The sequence below is a fragment of the Mchenga conophoros genome, linkage group LG16, assembly GCF_057382185.1.
Source record: "Mchenga conophoros isolate Kocher_MC1m ecotype Shallow Benthic linkage group LG16, M_conophoros_male_GT1.1, whole genome shotgun sequence".
In the NCBI taxonomy this organism is placed as follows: domain Eukaryota; kingdom Metazoa; phylum Chordata; class Actinopteri; order Cichliformes; family Cichlidae; genus Mchenga; species Mchenga conophoros.
Window position 1 is genome coordinate 26,267,708 of NC_140541.1, and position 19,227 is coordinate 26,286,934.

The following is a 19,227-nucleotide window of genomic DNA, read 5'->3' on the forward strand; positions in this document are numbered from 1 at the left end:
AATAAAATATTCCAAATTATCTTGTGGCACAATCTTTATTCGTTAATTCCTTTTTAACAATGTGAAAATAAAAAGAACATCAACATGTGAGTAATCAGTAACAATTAATACAGGCTGCTATATTTATTCAAGTTTTCATTTTCCTATTTCACTTTTAGTCTTCGCCGGTGCTGACAGCTATACTTTCAAGTGAAAACAAAACTCATGCAATCTATGATAAATGAGGCACTCGTGAAAAATATGTGTCAATATAAATTACAAACATAAAGCATAAAACACACCAGGGCAAAGGGACACTGCCTGTAATTAGAAACTCATTGAGACAGGCATGTGTCTTTTTTTAATGCATATTACAACATAACACTGGCAGCAGTAATTATTTTAACATCTGCATGATTTGGCACCAGCATGATTTTCTTTTGCTTTCAGCTTTGCCCTGCAGCAACAACCACATTTAAAACATTTCTTAGTGTTGCACTTAAAACATTGGCAGTATCTTCATGTTACTTGAGATCTACGAAAAAGGCATATTTGAGTTTTATGCATGAGCTCCAACACTAACTATCTTCAGTGACTCCGTCCTGTGACTGTCTCACAGACACAAACATGCAGCCCAACAAAATCAATATTTGCGGGACATGAGCTGGATAAACTATTTCAGTTACCATTCACATTAAACCCAACTTTAGTTGCAGCTGACTGATTGTCTAACTGAAATTTAATTGTAGAAAACTAGTCTGTTTATTCCTATTTACTTTTGTCTACTTTCGTTAATTATTAAGACATATAATTTAATCAAAGGTTTTTTGGGGGAACTTTTTAAAAAAAAGTATTTAAGCCTGAAAGCTGGGAAGCAGTGCAGGAGGGAAAGTCATCAAGTCACCCCTAAAGTACAGTGTTTGTAATTTTGCACACAAGGGAGCTCATCTGGAGTTGGCTGAGGTTTAATAATTCGCTCAGGGAGCATGTAAACAAATGTTCTTTGATCATTTAGCTATTATACATCCTGTAACCGGATGCAATAATACAACATTTTTAAAAATCCAGGACAGGTAACACACTGCCGTCACAATCATTGTCACTTTCTTCTTCCTCCAATCACTTGACAACACTCTCAGTCACATCTACTGCAGGAGGACCAAGGAGAATCCAAAAACTGATTTATCTTTATAATTTGTTTATAAAGCTTGGCACGTTTGCATCGATAATGTAAGAATAGCAAACACATAAGTAGTTAACATGTACAAAGACTTAACAATCATTATTTGTAGCTGTTTCAGTCACAATACTGCGATTTGTCCTTTAACTTAATAAAGTGCTTTCCCCAAACTATAATCTAAAATCTGATTACAATTTTAATGCTATTTGGGTAAAAGTGCAGGACCAACATATGATAAACTTGGATTTAATGATACATGAGCACCTCCCTACTTCAACTTTCCAACAACAAGATAGTCAAAGTGTGTGAGCATGTGCTTCACCTAACTACTTATTGCTTCATACTTATTCTGGACATCATAACAAGCTGACTGAGAAACACTGGTCTTCAGTTAAAAGTAGTTTATGTGGCAACCTGGAAATAAACCACAAAAAGTTCTGTGGGCTACCTTTGATTTTCGTGTGGCACAGTTGTGCAACATTCCCACTGCCAGAGAGTCTGAATGAGAAAATTCTATGGCAAGGTCTCAGCTGACTCAAACACAGAAAGAGCTACACAGAACGACATGCACACACAAACACCACCACACACACTCAATTTTAGACCTTCACTGACATAATGTATTCTGAAAAAACTTACACAAACCTCAAAATTCCCAAATATATTCCTAACTCCAGGTTTGGCTTTAAACCTAAACTCAAACCTTAAATTCTAAAAGGCCTTTCAAGCTTTGTTTTAGAGTTACTTAAACTGGTCCTCACAAAAGACTCAATTGTGGCCATATATACAACAGATCTAAATCATCACTTAATTCCAATTCATCAGTCTATGCAAATATCTGGCAAATTCGCGTTCACGAGCAATCCTCCACACCAGCTTGCATCCAAATGCAAAAACATGCCTGTGATAATGTAGAAACGTAACCACAAATCTTATCTTTAGTGTGTTCCTTTGGAGGAATGTGAAGCCTTGTCATCAGTATAGGCACTGTCTCAAATAAAGATCTGCTTAATTCACATTACATTAGAGCTGGCTGAAGGCAAAACACTGAGGTCAGTATAATAAGGCAACCCAAAGAAAGTAAACCTACAAAAACACATCATTAGGAGACAACACACCCACACTTCTTTTTCTTTTTCACGCTGCAATCACTTTTTATCACAGGTTTAAACTTATCCTCACTGCACTGGCTTAGGGGTGTAGTGCTGGCAGTTGTGGATGACTCAGGGGAGGAGCCTAGCTCCACTGTACCCTTTGCCACACTTTTGCATCCATCTCCAGCTACTGAACCCAATTTTATCTCTTTACATTTCTGCCCTGCAACAACCTCTTCCCTGCTTTGTACATTCAAATGCTTTGCCTTAGCAATCCCGCCATCTAAACGGCCCCCAGTTTTGTCACTGACAGCTCTGCCCCCACCCCGAGCACCTGATATGTAGTCGTTAGCAGCAGCTCTCTGCTGGGCTTCCATTTCTGACAGGCTGCATGCCAAAGCCATCTGTAGGTCTTCATCTTCCTCATCATCCTCACTGCCTCCCGCAACCCCGTAGTGGTAGAATGGGGCCGAGCTAAATGAACGATGCGTGGGTGAAGTGTAAGGGCTCAGGCGGGATCTGTCTGACTCAGCGGTTTTGTTCTGGAGTCGTGGCTTTGGAGTGGCCTGCTCCTCTCGTCGGCTCAGCTCCAGAGCAAGGGCCATTTCATCTTCCACACCTTCGATCAAAACAAAAACAACAAGACAGCTGTCTCACTGCACAATCAACACAAAGCAAAAACCTTAGACATAAAGAAAAACACATAACCAAGCAAAAACTTCAGGTCAAGCGGTAATACAAACACTAAAGCCAAGGTACATATAGTTAAACAAACTAAACCAATAACTAAAACTATGTGAAAAACATTTCCGCAGACTGAAAAAACATGATTAAGACTATAAAAGAAAAAATAAAACTAACTGAAATTATTTTATGAAAAATATCAAGCAAATATCCTTAGTATTTGTTAAACTTGTAAAATTACATTCATCGGTGCTGATGAGGCACTTATGAAGTTATTTATTGAGACTTCGGATGTCTACAAGACTAAGAGTTAATTGCTTTCAAAAGGTTCAGTGTTTTTATTGTAATATCTATACTAATTTTCCTGAAATTTTGCCTTTGGCACATGTCCTCAATTGAATATGATTAAACTAACACTGAAAGTCATAAAAACTAAACTAAAACTAAACCTTGTTAAAAATTAAACTAAACTTAAAAAGCAAACCTACTCTGGGAACTGACTCAAAAAAACCTGAATTAAAAATAACAAAAATATTAAAGATAAGAATAAGATCGATTAAATACAAACTGAAACCTCGTCTGTTTTTTAACACATTTCCCTGCTTGCATTGAAATCTTTTGAATAAGCAGCACTGCATTTTGACACAATTGTGGTTGTATTAGAAAAAGTTGACACTGAATTTGTGTTTTCAGGTTAAAGCAAATAAGCACCAGAAAAAAGTTTGGTTTTTTTTAGTTTTTCTTTTTTTTTAAAATCTCAATTCATTTATTCCGTCAGCATTGTCTCACCATTAATTAGAACACTTTTCAACACACCATCCTCCTCAATCTCTATTCTTTCCTGCCCATTCTCCTTTATCCTGTAGGAAAGACAAATACAGACATAAGTGGAATTATTTAAAAGCCACCACCATTTCTAGTGCCTCTGTGTTTGTGCAAGTGCGTAACCAGTCTTAGGGCTGAAAAATTACAGCCAAAAAATATTTTGATTAACACTATAATCATGATTATCTACCACAATTACTCGCTTTCATTTTAGTGACACAAATACACTGCCACATAAAGATAAGAAGGCTTTCACATCTATGCTTTGGACTGTCTACAAGGCTTGTAGACAGTCCCTTTGATTCATTTCAGAAGAAGAAGAATATAAACTGATAACGAGGGCACTGCTTTCACTTTGACATTGCACTATATTCCTGTTAATTAGGCTTACCCTCTGGCATTTTGCATACAGTGCAAGTTTTACCCCTTTAGAAAAACACAGATCTATAGAGAAACGAAATGAGACTGTGTTGGTATTTCCACTACATCTTTCTGAGCTTAAATAATATGCTGTATGCAATGTACAGCCTCACTTTTATGGATTTCTGAATTGATATTGGACAAGACATGTCATCAACCTCTACAATGCCTTTCAGGCTCTTCATGCAATTTTCATACTGCAGTGTGAATGCTGCATTTTTAGGTAGGTGTACACATTCATTTTGTTGCTTTGTAGTTCCAACACAACTTTATGGTGCCCTTTGCATATGATTTGTTCTTTGCTCTAAATCTAAAGTATTCCCAAACAATAGATGACGATCTGCTTCTAGGGACAATCTATTGAGACAAATACAATTCAAACATGCACATATGCACTGCTCTTATTCAGCAACCACAGTCACATCAAGATAATTCTTAAAACGCTGGAATGTGAAACTGTTTACTGGTGCTAAATTTAATATATTCTTCAATTAATTTTTCACGTTTTGCTTTGAAGATAATACACTTGAATATGTACTTCCTTTGCTGCATAATAGGAATTGATAAGGAATTCCATACTTCTTGGTGGTGGTGCGTTTTCCATTTATGATGCGAGTGGAAGTAGAAACTGATCTAAAGTTGCCCATCCCTCCACCCATGCTGTCCATCCCATCCAGACCACCCAAGGTAGTGGAGAAAGAGGAGAATTCAACTGTAGAGAGTCAAACAATCAAAAAGAGGAGAGGAAAGCAATATTCGTTTTTAATGTATCTAAACCATCTCCTGATATTAATTCTTTTAAGTATTTTTTAAACTAACAAGTGAAACTCTTGATATTAACAATATCAAATATCATTAATCTGGCATTTGTTGATGACATACAACACAAAAAGTTATAACCCCTCTTTCTGTGAGACACTCCTGGCAACCACTGATGATAGAAACAGCTTATAATAGAAGTTTAACTGAGTAGAATTGCATTAATTACCAGTAAAGTAAAGCTGAAAGGAAAAACTACATGGGAAAATCCTCTTCAATCCTCTGCAAACAGTTTACTTATAATATTTACTTCTTTACCTCCTCCTGATGGAAAAGAGAAGAATCGCCCCGGGCTGAGACGAGACGATGAGCTTCCAAATGAGGAGAAGTCATCTGAGTGAGAGACAAAGACGTGCAAGTACATAAAAATACAACAGTAATGGACAATACCTCCCACCCAGTCCATGACGTGCTGGCCAGTCACAGGAGTGCATTCAGAGACAGACTGAGATTACCCAAATTCACCACTAAATGAAGCAGGAAACAATTCCTGCATGTGGCTATCTGCCTGTACAGCTCTAATGTACAGTACATAGTGCAATAGTTACTCCATTTTGCAGTGAAAATAACAAATAGCAGTTTAGAGGTTTTACTGTTGAGTTTAGAGTAGAATGTCGACCATTTATATTTAATCTCTGTAATATTCTGGATATTTATTATTGAGCTACTCCTCTACATTCAAGCTATTTCTTATATTTGTAACTTTGGAATATATTGTAGCATTTAATTTAGTTCAGTTACAGTAGACCTAAGACAAATTACTCTCATCATATTTTTTTATTTTACGTCTAGACTGAATAAATAAATGTTAGTATTAGTTTCTGAACTAACAGCAGATGAACCCCACCCCAATATATGTTTGACTTACCGAAGAAGCTGGCAAAGGGATCCTGTCCACCAAAGAATTCTCTGAACACCTCATCTGGGCTGCGGAATGTGAAGGTGAAGCCAGGCATTTCTGTAAAGTCTGAGCTGGAGGAACCTGAGAAACCAACATGTCACAGTCAGGAGCGAAAAGGAAAAATTAGGACTAACGTAAAGGAGAAGGAGCAAGTAGGAAGGGTAGGTAATAGTAGTAAGAAAATTACCCAAACACATTTTTTTCTTAAACTGTAGCAATTAGAAGATTGCTAATGATTACTATAATGGATGCAACAATATCACAGATTTTTTTATATATTTATACCTGTGTGTCGCATTCTGTCATTTCCATATCTGTCGTATGCATCACGTTTGCTCTCTGTCGAAAAGGAAAAAATTACCCACGGAAATCAATATCCGTACACATATACATCTACAGTATACCTTGTACATATTAGACCAGTTGTCATCTATGGCGACTTACTGTCAGACAGGACTTCATAGGCCTCAGCGACTTCTTTGAACTTTTTTTCTGCTTCCTCCTTGTTGTCTGGATTTTTGTCAGGATGCCATTTCAAGGCCAATTTCCGGTACCTGAAAACACAAACAACATCAAACATCCATGCTTATATATAAATAACCACACACATAATGAAGTCTAGTTCTTAAACCTCCATCTATGAGATATGAGCTTATTTAGTGACATAATATGATAATACATCTTTGCCCTGAAAAGCAATTTTTTTTGGACTGAAATTAAACTCAAAAAGTTTTTCTAAAGTTTGTAAACTCTTAAAAAATAAACACACAAAAGCACATACTGGCAGTGGCCTCAGTTTTTCAGTGCTTACATAACCTTGCTATCTAAAGTAGGTTTTCACACTTCAAATATATCTTCAGATATATTTTTTTTTACTCAAGTGAACTTTTTGTTACTTATGACTATATTTTCTAACACTTGAAATAGTCCCAGGATACTTACGCTTTCTTGATGTCATCCTGAGTGGCTGTTTTGGACACTCCCAAGATGCTATAGTAGTCCACCATGTCACCTCCTGTAACTCCTCAAAACACCACGCTTTGAAAGAAAAATACAAATACGAGTTTTGTTTGGTCAGAAATTAAAAGCACCAATGTGTGTGGATGTACAGCTTCTGCATCATTTTTAAAAATGCTCCTCTTGACTAAAAAAAACTTTTGTATCTATGGAACCAAGTAGATTTTAAATAATGCTTAATCACCATTGTAGTGGAGGTTATATGAGCTCAATGGATCTATTGGAAACAGTAAAACGACTCTAAAACATGTATTTAGAAGCTGGAAAATTATATCCCCCTAAATTTACTTAAATTATGATTTCACTAAGACAGTGCTGCTCAAACTGTTCAACAGCTGTATTACTGTAGGACTCATGAGTTGAACTACACTGAGTTTAAAGCTACATTAGTTTTAAGAATGCTTTTTAACTTTAGTTAAGTATTATTAATCAGCACTTTAAAGCTAGAATATGACATTAGTGTGGAAGCAGTATGGTTAGTAATGTTTTCATTTTTAACTAAACAATTAGCAACTTGTATGTGATGCATGCATAAAAGGACAGACACTTTAATCTATAGATATTTTAAAGCCAAATACATTCTCTTAACTAGTCTAAAAAAACTCCTTTAGGTCCTTTTATAATATGAAATTTCCAGCAAATATATTGAGTTTGAAAGAGTAAATAAAAACCTAATCAGCAGACTTCACTGAATCATAAATTTACCTGTTATAAACTACTTCAGAACGGTCACATGAAAGCATCAAGCCTGTTATCTTTAAAAAAAAAAAAAAAAAAAAAAAAAAGGATCTTGGCACAGTCAGCTGTTCTATAATAGCCACAGACGACACCCTAACCGAGATGCCAGTCTCATTTGTAATCGTTTCGGGGCTGAAGGGGACTTCCGAACTGAGGTGAAACAACTAAATCTAACTTTCTTTGCCCCTTCAGGATGAGCCATGCACTCATACAAGCCTCATTACTATGTTATTTCTAGCGCCAAGGCATTTGTCAACTGCTGCAGTGCTGACATGACTGCAGGCCTTATAGACGCTTAAATACAGGGACAGATGAACTTGGAGGCACAGGTGCTGTGCTATTCGAGTATTGACATTAGGGCACAATTAACATCATTTGGTATTTCGGTAGCACATCTCCTTTTATGGTAAAGTTGGACATCTGTCATAAATTGCAGCACCTATTTGGATAGGCACAAGTTGTTACGCCTAACCTCGGCAATGGACCTACCTTAGGAGTGTTTTGGCCTAATGAGTGAGCAGTTTAGCCGTCTGTCCACCAGTTTGGAGCGACAATGAATTAGTTGTTATAGCGGTCCTTCTGGACTACACTCCCCCTCTTTTTCTTCTCCTTTGTTGACAGCCGTACAGGCACCTCCCCTGTTTTCGGCCTGTTTCTTCACCGCAAATATTTTCCACCAAGCCAATATGACTGTAACCTAGCGTTAGGGTCTGCGCTGAAGTCCCCACCGAGATAGCATGCGCGCAGTCAGCTGTGTTTGTCCCTAGTGCTCCTCTGCCCCACGCGCTACGTCACCGCGAGCGCATAGAAAAAAATAGAGCGCCTAGAAAATGCCAGCGTTTGGAAACGTCACCGGGCCCGCCCTGCATGCCTCAGCGCCCGCCTGTTGCTCCGTGATAATGCTTTAACCTCTAAACATAAACATATGCCAAAACCTAGAAACTTTTTTTCTTTTTAAATATAGATCACCCAATCATCGCAGAAATTATTAAATAATTTACAGTCGAGCGGGGAAACGAGGAAACGATTTTACTACAGTCCAGTTGTAATTCTGACATCCCGCTATACTTTATTAGTAGGTAATCATATAGGTAGATTATAGAAATTAGGTTTCCAGTTTAGCACGTGATTAATCGGTAGAGTCATTGATCTGGATCACACAATGAGGACATCATGTAATATCAGAGTTATGTGGACTGCTCAGCTTTGTGTAATCAAACCTCCTAGGCCATGTTATGAATAGTAAAGTGTAGAAGACCGCCTCCTGGTGGGCAGATGGGTACTGCAGGTGGGATGTCAAAGAAAGATCTAGATATTTTTTTAAGTGAATATTGTAAATAAGAGTGAAAAAATATATGAAACTTTTAGGACTTGATATTGGCATTTAAAATAGTTTAATGAATAAATTAGATTCATTTTGTAATTTAAGTTATTTGTTAATCTGATGTCTGTTTTTTGTTAATCTGATCTTTGATGGGGGACCTTGGATCGTAATTGAAGTGGGCTCGACTTCACATCAAATCAGTTTGTTTAGGAGAATAAATTACACAGGAAAATAATTTGGTCCAATATAAGACTATTATGTTGATCGGAGGACATAAAAACTTGAAGGGCAGACAATTTCACCTACACCAACCTCGACTTTTTACCCGTGTCCCTTTGTTTTCACCTGCTGGCCTAAGGAAAAAGTACAGGAAGCAGGAGTAAATCGTAAACGCCTACTGGTCACTCAGCTTGGCATGAAGAGAAGCAGGAAACTGAACAGAGCCTGGAATTTCTTTTCTAAAAGTGAAGTGGAGCTGCCCAGAAACATGGGAAGAAAAACAAAAGCAGGATTGTGTATATCAAGTTTAAAAAGAAGTATATGATAAATTATGTAATGTGTCAAAACAGTGTTTCAGATGTCTCTGGATTTGCTAATACTACCTCTCACCATAATGCTGATAAAATATCTTCTTCCACTTTGAAAGCCCGAAACTTGTTAAAAATAAATATGTATAATTGATAACTTCAATTATTAGCATTTGAACTAGAAAAGTACTCAACTATTGCAGTATTACACACTTAAGTTATACAGTTGCTAACATAGCCTGGTTAAGCAGATCAAGAATGTCCACAACTTCACACGACACTTTTATGAGAACTTTTATTGACAATACTGACGAATCACCACATGTGTGGATTTTGGTGGGAATGTGTTACTTTCACAACATTTGGAATGCGTGATGATGTTTGATTCTTCAGTACTCTTCTCCCTCTTCATCCTCCTCTCCCACGCTGTCAGTGCCCACCTCTTCATAATCCTTCTCCAGAGCAGCCATATCTTCTCTGGCCTCTGAGAACTCTCCTTCCTCCATGCCCTCCCCAACATACCAGTGAACAAAGGCTCTCTTGGCGTACATCAGGTCAAACTTGTGGTCCAGTCGGGCCCAGGCCTCAGCGATGGCTGTGGTGTTGCTTAGCATGCAGACAGCCCTCTGCACCTTGGCCAGGTCTCCACCAGGAACCACAGTTGGAGGCTGGTAGTTGATACCCACCTTGAAGCCAGTGGGGCACCAGTCCACAAACTGGATGGTGCGTTTGGTCTTGATGGCTGCGATAGCAGAGTTGACATCTTTGGGCACCACATCACCACGATACAGCAGACAGCAGGCCATGTATTTACCATGACGAGGATCACACTTCACCATTTGATTAGCTGGTTCAAAGCAGGCATTGGTGATGTCAGCTACTGACAGCTGCTCATGGTAGGCTTTCTCAGCAGAGATGACAGGGGCATAGGTGGCCAGAGGGAAGTGGATACGGGGGTAGGGCACCAAGTTGGTCTGGAACTCTGTCAGGTCAACATTCAGAGCTCCATCGAAACGAAGTGAGGCTGTAATTGAGGACACAATCTGGCCAATCAGCCTGTTAAGGTTGGTGTAGGTGGGTCTTTCAATGTCAAGGTTCCTGCGGCAGATGTCATAGATGGCCTCATTGTCCACCATGAAGGCACAGTCAGAGTGCTCCAGGGTGGTGTGGGTGGTCAGGATGGAGTTGTACGGCTCCACCACTGCCGTGGAAACCTGGGGGGCTGGGTAAACAGCAAATTCGAGTTTTGATTTTTTCCCATAATCAACAGAGAGCCTCTCCATCAGGAGGGAGGTGAAACCAGAGCCAGTGCCTCCACCAAAAGAGTGGAAGATGAGAAATCCCTGCAGGCCAGTGCACTGATCAGCCTGAAAATGTATTAGTTCATTATTATTAAAACCCTTAAGTCATTTAGTTGAGCAAAATGTTTAATACACTCCAAATCTATAGCTTTGACACTGTCAAAGTCTCACCAGTTTACGTGTCCTGTCCAGGACCAGATCTATGATCTCTTTGCCGATGGTGTAGTGGCCACGGGCATAGTTGTTGGCAGCGTCCTCCTTTCCTGTAATCAGCTGCTCAGGGTGGAAAAGCTGACGGTAGGTTCCTGTACGCACCTCATCTGCAAGAAACAGAAAAAAAACAAAAAAAACGTTAGGAGTGCACGAGCTAGTGTCCTGTATTCTTGCATCAAATTAAGAGGAGTCCCTTTATTTTGCAGACAGTGACAGTTTAGAAATAATAACAAAAACAAAAAAAACAAAAACAAAACACAATGACAATTTGCAAGAAAATGAAATTTAACCCAAACATCTGGAGTCATTTTTGTTTGTTTACATCCATCTTATCAGTTTTCAGATTAGCCATGACAATATATGCAAGTACTTGTTTATTTGCACGTTACTGACCTATGACAGTTGGTTCCAGGTCAACAAAGATTGCTCTGGGGACATGCTTTCCTGCCCCAGTCTCACTGAAGAAGGTGTTGAAGGAGTCATCACCTCCCCCGAGAGTTTTGTCAGAGGGCATCTGTCCATCTGGCTGGATCCCATGTTCCAGGCAGTACAGCTCCCAGCATGCATTGCCCATCTGGGCTCCAGCTTGGCCAACGTGCATAGAAATACACTCACGCTGGGGGAGGGGGAAAAAAATTAGACAAAGCAAGTTTATGTACACATGAACTGCCTGACACCAGTTATCATATTTTGAACTAGCTATGACTGCTGAAAGGCACAGCAATATCTGGGGCACTTATTTAATGAGTACTAATGGGGGTGGGTGGGCAGGGGGACTTATAGGAGTGTATACTGTTAGAGATCCTTAGTCTACCCCCCATTAATTTACAAGACAATGTTCAATTTGTGAAAAGGAAATACCTCAGTAAGGAGAGAAAGCTTGCTTACTGAAAAGTGTATCAGAACACTAATGTTTAAGCTTTCAGTGGTGCATATAATACAAGCAACGCAGTGTCTGAACTCTGGGTTTTTAACAGTTGAATGGACAGGATATACAGTTAATAACTGCAAGCTCCTCATTTGCCTAAAAGATAGTTTTATAACTTGGGGGAGGGAAAAAAGGCCACATACAATCCTGTATGGCAAACAGGAAGGTCATGCATCAAGAAGAAAACCTTACCCCCCACCTCTTAATCCTGAATCTCCTCCCTTTCCTCATCCCTCCCCATTTTGTGTCTCCCCTCCCCTATCCTGTCCGGCTCCATAGCGCCGTGTAACGGGAAGGGATGACTGTCTCACCCTCTCTTTCTCTCCACATCCTTCAACCCTAAAATTCTTAACAGCTGCAAAATGGCAGCGAACTAACTCTCACTTGTAGGCCAGACCACTCCTCTTTTTCCCTGTTCATTTTAATCCATCCCCCACTGCCACGATTACCCTGCTCACTACTTTGTAGTTGTGAAAACAGTATCCTGTGCTTGTTTAGGAACTAAAGACTTTATATATTTTCTCTTTTTATACTAAAAGCTCTGCATTGAGGTTTGAAAAGGACAACAGTTCAACTCATTGTCTGATCTGACCTAGATTTCCCAAGAGTACAAAAATGACTTCTCCTTTAGTCAAATGCAAGTACACTAGTGCATTGTTCTCACCGAATTCTCAGACAAGCCCTAAAAAAAAAAAAAAAAAAAAAAAAAAAAATTCTGTATAAATTTAGCTCAAAAGTATGATCACTTAATATAATCTGATTTTAAGTAAACTCCCCACACAACACTGAAGACTTGAAGCATTTAAAAAAAAAAAAAAAAGCCTGGATATTTAACCCATGCAACAGAAACAAAGGAGTAAGGAGGGGAGAGAGAATGAAAATTTCAAGGCTACGTCATCAGCCAGACAGTTACTCACCATTTTGTCTGCTTGTCCTTCGACCGACGTTGAGGATTCAGACACAAGGCAGAAGTGCAGAAAAAAGGGAGACTCGGAGTTTATATAGAGAAGGATGTGGAGGGGGCAGGCAGGAAATGACAGCAGGCAGCTGTATAGCTCATTTGTGGGAGGGAACAGCAGTTGGGGCGGGGGCGGGGGGGGGAAGAGGGAAGTCCCTAATACGTATTTTAATGGCATATCTCCTTACATTTATCTACACAAGATCATTATGAAAAACATTTTTTTCTCACTGTTATATACACCTCACTCCCCTTCTGACTTTCCTGTGTTCTCTTTCCTTTCCCCCGTTTGTTTTCTCTGCATGTCACGTCTCTGTCTGTGTGTGTAGCAGGTGTGGCTCGTTACGTTTCCCAGATCCTCTGTAATCATTGTGCACACCTTTGATCCCATCAGTCCACTAACCAGCAGTCTGTCTGTTGACTATCTATAAGAGTCATTCGCTGTCAGAGCTTTCTAGTAGATATAGTATCCCACATATTTTGTTCTAGTTTAGTTTAGCTTTCTTCACTAATTACTTCTTTGTTTTGTTCTAACTCATATCTCTTTTCTCTGGATCTGTCCACTCATCTAAGCCAGAAAAGCTTCCCTCAACAGCTCTCCTTCAGACACCATCACCAGCCTGTCTACAGTCTTTGCTGCTTCTTCTTCTTCTTTTTTTCTTTTTTTTTTAAAGACAATTTTCCACCTACTTCTTTTTCTCAGTGTGCTTGTGTCTGTTTGCAATGGCACCATTTAGAGTTTCAAAATTAGTTAGATTTTTTTTAACACATAACTTAAATGAGCTGATTATATTGCAGCATGCAAATACTCCACCCCCACACATTTCTTAACATACATATACACTATAACAAAATCAGTAGACAAGGAGATTGATAATGCTACTTTATGCAGTCATCTGCACCCACACACACACACAAAGACTTGTCTGTGTTGAACCACTAAATAAATAATCATGCGAGATTACTCTAGCAAAATGGAAAGACTGACATGTTTATTTGGGTTATTATATGTAAAAGGAAAATGCTTTAATGGTAACAAAAATAGTGATGATAAGTAAACATTCATACAAACAATCAAGTAAGATAATCCAAAGTTCATCAAATATAATAATATGGAACACAAAGAAACTTCAGTGTGGTGATTACAATAATGTATCACAGATTGTGAAAAGATTAAAAAAGAGAGTTTCCAAGAAATGTAGAGCTCAGTTTTAATGCAGCTTTTCAGCCACTCTGTTTGAATCATAGTGCAGTGATTCATACAAAATGGAACTGGAATTCTATTGTTGCTGCAGGCTATGGTCTGAGTATGAGCTACACAAGCAACACCAGCCAGAGTCCGTCGTTTTTTTTTTTTTCTCTTGCGTTCATTCTCAGAGTCACAGCTGAATGGTTTAAAGAAATTGACATAGGAGCCCTTTCATAGCTTGCATTCCTCATGGGAGAGGATAGTGGGGGGAGGTGCAAGAGAGAGAGAGAGAGAGAGAGAGAGCGTGTTTAAAGCAGGCAGAAACCAGAGAAAGAAACTATCTTAAAACACCAAAAGCACATTATATTCATAGCAAAAGAGTACAAACACTTTTTTAAATGGCACTGTGATAAGAGAAATGTAAAAATGTTTTTGAAATGTTTACATGTTCAACTAAGGTTTTAGATTTGGTTTGATTTGTAAATTTGCCATGGTACTCAGCACACAGTGAAAGATATGTTATTTTGGTCTGTTTTTGTGAAATATGGAGTATTAAAATTGTTCACAATTTGGTCACACAAATTGTAACATTGTTAGTGTAGTCATATTTCTGATACATTTATTTTCACTTCAAAAAAAGCAAAAAGCCACATTTTGAAAACCAGAAGAAAAAAATTTACTCTGGATTAAAATCAGTATTCTTCTCCCTCTTCATCCTCCCCCACATAGTCAGCACCCACCTCTTCATAATCCTTCTCCAGAGCAGCCATATCTTCTCTGGCCTCTGAGAACTCTCCTTCCTCCATGCCCTCCCCAACATACCAGTGAACAAAGGCTCTCTTGGCATACATCAGGTCAAACTTGTGGTCCAGTCGGGCCCAGGCCTCAGCAATGGCTGTGGTGTTGCTTAGCATGCAGACAGCCCTCTGCACCTTGGCCAGGTCTCCACCAGGAACCACAGTTGGAGGCTGGTAGTTGATACCCACCTTGAAGCCAGTGGGGCACCAGTCCACAAACTGGATGGTGCGTTTGGTCTTGATGGCTGCGATAGCAGAGTTGACATCTTTGGGCACCACATCACCACGATACAGCAGACAGCAGGCCATGTATTTACCATGACGAGGATCACACTTCACCATTTGATTAGCTGGTTCAAAACAGGTGGTGGTGATGTCAGCTACTGACAGCTGCTCGTGGTAGGCTTTCTCAGCAGAGATGACAGGGGCATAGGTGGCCAGAGGGAAGTGGATACGAGGGTAGGGCACCAAGTTGGTCTGGAACTCTGTCAGGTCAACATTCAGAGCTCCATCGAAACGAAGTGAGGCTGTAATTGAGGACACAATCTGGCCAATCAGCCTGTTAAGGTTGGTGTAGGTGGGTCTTTCAATGTCAAGGTTCCTGCGGCAGATGTCATAGATGGCCTCATTGTCCACCATGAAGGCACAGTCGGAGTGCTGCAGGGTGGTGTGGGTGGTCAGGATGGAGTTGTACGGCTCCACCACTGCCGTGGAAACCTGGGGGGCTGGGTAAACAGCAAATTCGAGTTTTGATTTTTTCCCATAATCAACAGAGAGCCTCTCCATCAGGAGGGAGGTGAAACCAGAGCCAGTGCCTCCACCAAAAGAGTGGAAGATGAGAAATCCCTGCAGGCCAGTGCACTGATCAGCCTGAAAATGTATTAGTTCATTATTATTAAAACCCTTAAGTCATTTAGTTGAGCAAAATGTTTAATACACTCCAAATCTATAGCTTTGACACTGTCAAAGTCTCACCAGTTTACGTGTCCTGTCCAGGACCAGATCTATGATCTCTTTGCCGATGGTGTAGTGGCCACGGGCATAGTTGTTGGCAGCGTCCTCCTTTCCTGTAATCAGCTGCTCAGGGTGGAAAAGCTGACGATAGGTTCCTGCACGCACCTCATCTGTACAACAAAACATTGATAGATATTTACTGGATGAGAAATCAAAACATTTACTATTTCTACTTTGGTACAAGAAACCTTTTCGAGGAATAAGAATATGATGGTGTTGTTTAATGAATTGAAATTCTACAAATAGAAATGCAAAAAAACAGTAAACAAATATATAGCTCTGTTTAAAAACATCAATATAGAACATTAAAAACTATCTAGCCTATGTAAAATATCAAATAATACTGGTGCTGACCTATGACAGTTGGTTCCAGGTCAACATAGATTGCTCTGGGAACGTGCTTTCCTGCTCGTGTCTCACTGAAGAATGTGCTGAAGGAGTCATCGCCTCCTCCGACAATTTTGTCCGTGGGCATCTGTCCGTCTGGCTGGATCCCATGTTCCAGGCAGTACAGTTCCCAGCATGCATTACCAATCTGAGCCCCAGCTTGGCCCACATGAATTGAGATACATTCACGCTGCAGAGAGTGAAACTGCTTTACTTCCCACATGTCTACATGAGTGTTATGAAACAAATTATCAAACCCAATTTAAGCTATCATATAGTACACTTATTGTTGGCTTCAGATAAAAAAAAAAAAACAACAAGGTTAAGCAAGATTAGGAAACAGATTGTCATGACAATTCAGCTTAATCCTGAAGAATATTCAATGTCTCACAGCTATTCAGAATATAGTAGCATGTTCTTACAATAAGTTTTACACTAGCTAATCATATCTTACCATACTTTTTCTCTTCAAAGTGTCCAAGTATCGGTAACAGGATGTCGTTCCCGAGGCAGCTGTGATACTCTGCTTTATATACCTGTGGCTTAAGGTGTATAGTGATTTGATATGAACTGTAATCAGACCTACTGATGAGACCAAGATAATATCATATACTTGACAGACAATGCAAAAGGAGGTCAACACCCTATTCATTGTGTTAGTCTTTGAGTGGATTGTACAGGTGTGTATGTTTCACAAAGCAGAAGGAAACTCCAGATGAGGGGAAGGTAACCTATAGTTTCAGCTGGCAATTATCATTGTAGTGTTTGCAGTGGCAGCTTATGCGATTTAGCATTTTTTAAAATAAAATAAAAAAAACATTATGCTTTGAAATTGTTTTTTTTATATTAATATAAATATTCAGTCAGGGATAAACACAAAGACTGAGAAAATGCTCCTGTCAAAACCTGTGAAGTTTATTTTACTGAATATGAAGTATGGTGCAAATAACTGTTTTTTCACTATTACTGACTTTCCATTGCCATATTGGCAAGTTATAATATCACAGTTTTGATTTTCATGTTTTAAACCACTAACATTATAATGGACAAATATCTTTTTCTGTCTTTACTATTTGCTTTGACTAGCGTCCCAACATTTATAGGATCTGGGCTTGTGAGGCTAATTTGTTGTTTTTATAACTTATTAAAATTTATGTTGATTGCTGAAAGAGTTCTTTCTAAATAAAGTATGCATGATACATGCTCCTATGTTCTTGCTGATTCTTCAACAAGGTGCTAACATAACTTACTGTTCTAGTTGTTTCACTGTATGGATAACAAACATCAGTCAACATATACTGTATATTGTTCAGTTCTGTGATATGTTAAACAAGTTAAACCACTTTCTGGAGCCGCAGGTGCCCACAGTAAGAGCTGAACGCAAAACACATGGAAGTGTTGATTCATTACTTTCAGTGTTTTGTAATAAAACATTAAAGCAACCTGTGGTTGTATTATTCACAAATTCTACATAGAATTGAATAATTATTCTCAGGAGAGAAACTGACAATATTTTTAAAAAGTTAAATAGTTACTAATGTACTAAATGCACTTAGTGGAAGGTCTCTGCACTTTCATATAAACCATGCTGTGTAATTATTTTTTGTCTTGAAAATAATTGTAATAACTATTAACCTGAAGTAAGAGTGATACCGTAGTCTAAACTGCACTATTCATTTTGAGCTCAGTTCCCCTCCTGAGGGAGTGAGACTCACTTACCAAAGGAGTAAATGACGTTTTTGTCATATTCTTTTATATCAATCACACAACAAAGCTCTTTTGTGTTAACAATGCTCAGTGCTATATCATATTAAACTCTATTGTACTATATGCTATGTGTTTTAATGTCTTTTAGACACAATGGTATAGTTTATATAATTTTATAATTAAAGCAGTCTTACATTACATTTTAGTACAGTAAAACATATTGAATGTAAAAAATTCTGAGCATTTAATGCTATTCCTCCACAAGCAGGGATTTCACTGGAAAAACACACATCCTGTTATGTGATTTGTCATCAAGGGTGTTGTATAAAGCTGTGACCCACTTCTATTATTTGAGAGTATAGTTCTCCAATGTCATATAATTAGTTTTTAGACTAGTGGGTCATAACAGTGTTAGGGCTGGGAAAAAATGAGATGACCTTTGCGACCTAGAACAAAGCAGAATGACAGAAAAGGATTTAAATAATTTCTATGTTTCTGTGAGGTCTTTATATGTGTAAAAAACAAAGTAAAAGTCAGCATAAATTAACTGTATACTGATTCCTTAGAAGATTACAGTATAATTTAAAAAGGAAAACAAGCATAGCATTAGCTAAAAAAATAAATAAATAAATAAATCATTGGGCATGAATAGCTTATTGTGTAACATTATACTACAGGATATTTCTAACTAACTCGGCAGGTCATTCTTAAAGTTAATACATTTTGGGATCAGTTACATTTCAATTTAGTTGTGTTTACATATCGCCAAATCATAACAATAGTTTCCTCTAGGAACTTATATTGTAAGGTAAAGACCCTACAATAATATAGAAAAAACAACAACAACAATGAAACAACCCCCTATGAGTAAGCACTTAGCAAAATTGGAAAGGAAAAACTCTCTTTTAACAGGAAAGGACCTCTGGCAGAACCAGGTTCAGAGAGGAGGGCCAGAGGACAGCCATTGGGGGTGAGACAAAGAAAAGCACAATCCAAAGACATGCCACTCATGGAGTTAGGTGAATTGGTGATTCCAAATTGCTCATAGGTGCAACTGGTTCTCAGCCTCTGTTAGTTAGCCCTGTGGCAGACTGGCAACCTGTCCAAGGTCTGCCTTGGTAGCCGCAATAGCACCCCCTTACCCTACAAGGACAAGTGGAAGTATCACTTCCAAAATCTTGCCATATACTAACAAAGGTAGCAGAATTTTAAGCATAGTTTTAAA

The 19,227-nt window shown here is 38.7% G+C and overlaps 3 protein-coding genes across 3 annotated transcripts; all 3 read right to left on the reverse strand.

The window, feature by feature from the left end:
- Positions 1-16: 16 nt before the first annotated feature.
- Positions 17-8,534, reverse strand: dnajb2 (DnaJ heat shock protein family (Hsp40) member B2). The gene is made up of 9 exons (XM_085248492.1): positions 8,147-8,534; positions 6,845-6,940; positions 6,347-6,456; positions 6,188-6,241; positions 5,870-5,983; positions 5,260-5,334; positions 4,762-4,894; positions 3,727-3,797; positions 17-2,872 (listed from the first exon to the last, which is right to left on the reverse strand). The coding sequence occupies exons 2-9, from the start codon at positions 6,907-6,909 to the stop codon at positions 2,262-2,264; spliced, it is 1,233 nt and encodes a 410-aa protein (XP_085104618.1). The 5' UTR covers positions 6,910-6,940; positions 8,147-8,534; the 3' UTR covers positions 17-2,261.
- Positions 8,535-9,789: 1,255 nt separating this feature from the next.
- On the reverse strand, positions 9,790-13,010 carry LOC146556945 (tubulin alpha chain). The gene is made up of 4 exons (XM_085249625.1): positions 12,868-13,010; positions 11,416-11,638; positions 10,981-11,129; positions 9,790-10,875 (listed from the first exon to the last, which is right to left on the reverse strand). Exons 1-4 carry the CDS (start codon positions 12,868-12,870, stop codon positions 9,898-9,900), a joined length of 1,353 nt encoding a protein of 450 aa, XP_085105751.1. The 5' UTR covers positions 12,871-13,010; the 3' UTR covers positions 9,790-9,897.
- Positions 13,011-14,774: 1,764 nt separating this feature from the next.
- LOC146556946 (tubulin alpha chain-like) lies at positions 14,775-16,398 on the reverse strand. Its single transcript, XM_085249626.1, has 3 exons — positions 16,263-16,398; positions 15,870-16,018; positions 14,775-15,764 (listed from the first exon to the last, which is right to left on the reverse strand). Exons 1-3 carry the CDS (start codon positions 16,381-16,383, stop codon positions 14,790-14,792), a joined length of 1,245 nt encoding a protein of 414 aa, XP_085105752.1. The 5' UTR covers positions 16,384-16,398; the 3' UTR covers positions 14,775-14,789.
- Positions 16,399-19,227: the final 2,829 nt, after the last annotated feature.

Bases quoted from the DNA above. Each gene is read 5' to 3' on its own strand.
- dnajb2 (XM_085248492.1), bottom strand. From the start codon at position 6,909: ATGGTGGACTACTATAGCATCTTGGGAGTGTCCAAAACAGCCACTCAG. The intron at 6,457-6,844 runs GTAAGTATCCTG...TTGTGTTTTCAG, and splicing joins CAGGATGACATCAAGAAAGC to GTACCGGAAATTGGCCTTGA. The intron at 5,984-6,187 runs GTATAAATATAT...TTGGTTTCTCAG, and splicing joins TGACAGAATGCGACACACAG to GTTCCTCCAGCTCAGACTTT.
- LOC146556945 (XM_085249625.1), bottom strand. The intron at 11,130-11,415 runs GTCAGTAACGTG...TGTTTCTTGCAG, and splicing joins CCTGGAACCAACTGTCATAG to ATGAGGTGCGTACAGGAACC. The intron at 10,876-10,980 runs GTGAGACTTTGA...ATACATTTTCAG, and splicing joins TGGACAGGACACGTAAACTG to GCTGATCAGTGCACTGGCCT.
- LOC146556946 (XM_085249626.1), bottom strand. From the start codon at position 16,383: ATGCCCACGGACAAAATTGTCGGAGGAGGCGATGACTCCTTCAGCACA. The intron at 16,019-16,262 runs GTCAGCACCAGT...TTTGTTGTACAG, and splicing joins CCTGGAACCAACTGTCATAG to ATGAGGTGCGTGCAGGAACC. The intron at 15,765-15,869 runs GTGAGACTTTGA...ATACATTTTCAG, and splicing joins TGGACAGGACACGTAAACTG to GCTGATCAGTGCACTGGCCT.